Genomic DNA, 2,817 nt, shown 5'->3' with positions numbered 1-2,817 from the left:
GCTTCTAACACATCAACTCTGATGTTAGGGCTGATCAGTGTATGTTTTCAGGTAGTTCATGTTCAAAGTCAGACGAAAGGGAAGTCCTGTTTTTTTTAGCTCAGAATAATTCTATGGGACAATGTCCTTGTCACCACACCCCCTTTTGACAAATGACTAGCTGGGAGCAATGGCAAGAACGTCACACATATTATACCTTCCTACTGAAGCTCAGTGAAACAAATGTATAACTATTATATTGTACTGTATGTGTTAGATGCAGAAATATTTATAATATAATTTATATAAGGACAAATATATAAATACAAGTTTTCCTACCAGTGTTGAGTTAATCAGCCTGTTAGCAATATTTTTATGTCCAATCACGCAGCAGAGGTAGCACAGCAGATTGAGCCTTGATCGAGTGGCTGAGGAGAGAGGAGGAGGAGGAGGAGGAGGAGCAGTGGAGGAGGACGAGAGAGGAGCTGAGGGGTTCTGTTCTCCAAGGGATGAACAGAGCTGTAAGAGGAAGACAGCCCACTCATCATCACTCAGGGACTGCAGCTTCTCAACTGGAGGAGAGGACAGGAGAAAAAGTCAGCCTCAAGACAAATTGTGGACAATAGCCATACACTCCATAGTACCTCTGTTCTTCTTAAGGGGCACTGATAAAATCTCACTTGATACTGACTTGAAAATTGAATGTACCACACCTGGATATGCTGGTACACAAAGGGTTTTTGGATCAAAACGCACGGGAGGACTCTTAAGAATCTGGTAAACAGAAAGAGAACACCACACAGAGAGCCTCAGTATGAGCCTGATCTTCATATCAAAATTTCCATGTAGATATTTTCCTTACTTCCTAGTAACTATGTCACAGTGAAAATGAACAGTGAAGTAAGAGATTTGCATGAAACTTTTTATTTTTGTTGTTTGGTAAAGATGTTTTAATAAAGCATTAACAGCAGAGAAGGCTCCTCACAAGGACACCTACTACTGAAGATTATTAAAAGTCAAGCAGTTGTAATGTATCTGAAAACACCCTGAAATATAAAATAGCCCCTGTATAATAATACTGCATGTCTGTACCTTGGGGTTGTCCATGATTGGGGTGATAGTCAGATCAGAGTCAGTATGGAGAAGAGCTTTCTGCAGGATGTGATGTCAGTGTCAGTACTGGCCTAAGAGGAGGGGTAAGGAAAGAGAGAAGAGCAGAAGATGTATTTAGCATTATTTGTATTTGTATTTAACTATTTATGTATTTACTTGGACTCACAAGTCCTCCTTCTCCAAACGCTTTGCTCAATAGAGACTGATGACTTTCTCCTAGCTTTTGTTGCTAAAACCATGTGGAAACAATTAGAGTAAAAAAAAAAAGCATTGCAGAATCAATCCAAAGTCTTTAGGGCCGTTCTTACTACCATTAAAGTAACTACTCCACATTTAGAGATCCCTAGATAATTGGATGCCACTGTCTGGTATCATGAAACTAATGTTTACCAGGCACACCAGCAGATGGAAGCAGAGGAGAACATGCCTTTAATGTTAAACCTGTAAGTAAATATATTTGGTACGAAGAAAATTGGCCCAGTAACTAATGTTACCACTCATGTTATTATATTAGCATGAACTAAAAAACAAATTTTAACAATGCATGCATGAACCACTCCTTTCTAATGTTTACATGTTCTTGAGGCGCAGGCGTCTGGTTCGGGAGGTCTGAGACACTACAGCTTCTCCTCGAGTTGGCACGGGAGCTAAAAAAAACGACAGGAAGGAACATTAAAATATACTAGTGGTTGCTTATGGCTAGCAGTTAGATATATATACACGAGGCTGATCCCCTGTACCTTAATTGTTAGAGGACAGTACTGGATAGAGGATCACTTGGGCCACTCATTCTAAGATTAGAGCATTTGTAGATGTGTGTGTCCAAGATAAGAGTTTGGATGGAGTATAACTTAAAATATGTTGTGTAACACTTTTGAGATTCACATTCTTCAGACAGAAGAAATTAAGGCCATCAATAACCTTGGATAACTGGATACAACCTTGGCAAAACATATATAACCCTGTGACCCTGGCAAAACAGGTAGATAGGCAGCAGACAGACTCAACTGAATACCTGAGCAGAAAAATGGCCTCAGTATTGTCCTCATCCACACCACTCTTTGGCCTGAGCTCTGATACGTTATCTGGAGGAGGAAGCACACAGAATACTCAATCAAATTTCCAACAGTTCATTATGACATGTCTGAGATTGATGCCTAAGGCCACACAGGTGAAAGATGGCGCACGCATTTTAATCAGATATGAGATATGGAAAATAGCAACTACAGCAAACAGTGAAAGATCCAATCGTTTGCAGTTGAGGCAAAAACAATAGAACATAACAAATTTGGCTTATGTATCTAAAAAAACAGAAGACTAGTCATGTTCATACAACTATTATGACATCAGACATCAAGGGAACGTGTTACCAATGAATGACTTATTGGGCTGCAGTGTGTGGCACATCTGCTGGGCCTCAGCTGGCTTGGGGTCATCTTCTGTCTTTGCTTCCCCCTCTCCTCCTTGTTGGCAATCAGTCCTCCTGTCAGATGGTCTGTGAGTTGTTGCAATTGTTGTCTGTGATGAAATCAATTTCTTGGAAATCCTAAGGGCTGGCTGAGTGATGGCTGAGTGGCTGTTGGGATGCTCATCTACCTGTCCTAGGAAAAAAGGGTCAGGGATCCTTGTGTATCTGTAGAGGAAAACACACACACACACACACACACACACACACACACAAACTATTCAACTGAGGCAAAAAGAAGTTTTTATTTAAATGTGTAT

At 40.4% G+C, this 2,817-nt stretch overlaps 1 protein-coding gene across 1 annotated transcript in view; it reads right to left on the bottom strand.

Annotated features, from left to right (window-relative positions):
* Nucleotides 1-2,817, bottom strand: part of ulk4 (unc-51 like kinase 4) — a gene marked incomplete at its 3' end in the record, with an annotated part of 71,124 nt that overhangs the window by 65,111 nt on the left and 3,196 nt on the right. Inside the window, 7 exon segments of the mRNA XM_035672886.1 lie at nucleotides 319-551; nucleotides 693-753; nucleotides 1,072-1,133; nucleotides 1,136-1,163; nucleotides 1,667-1,739; nucleotides 2,108-2,177; nucleotides 2,463-2,725. Of these exon segments, the coding sequence (XP_035528779.1) occupies nucleotides 319-551; nucleotides 693-753; nucleotides 1,072-1,133; nucleotides 1,136-1,163; nucleotides 1,667-1,739; nucleotides 2,108-2,177; nucleotides 2,463-2,725 (790 nt within the window).

Source organism: Morone saxatilis, unplaced genomic scaffold, assembly GCF_004916995.1.
Source record: "Morone saxatilis isolate NCDOM2014 unplaced genomic scaffold, NCSU_SB_2.0 Contig24, whole genome shotgun sequence".
Lineage (NCBI taxonomy): Eukaryota > Metazoa > Chordata > Actinopteri > Moronidae > Morone > Morone saxatilis.
This window is presented reverse-complemented; position numbering and strand designations above follow the sequence as displayed.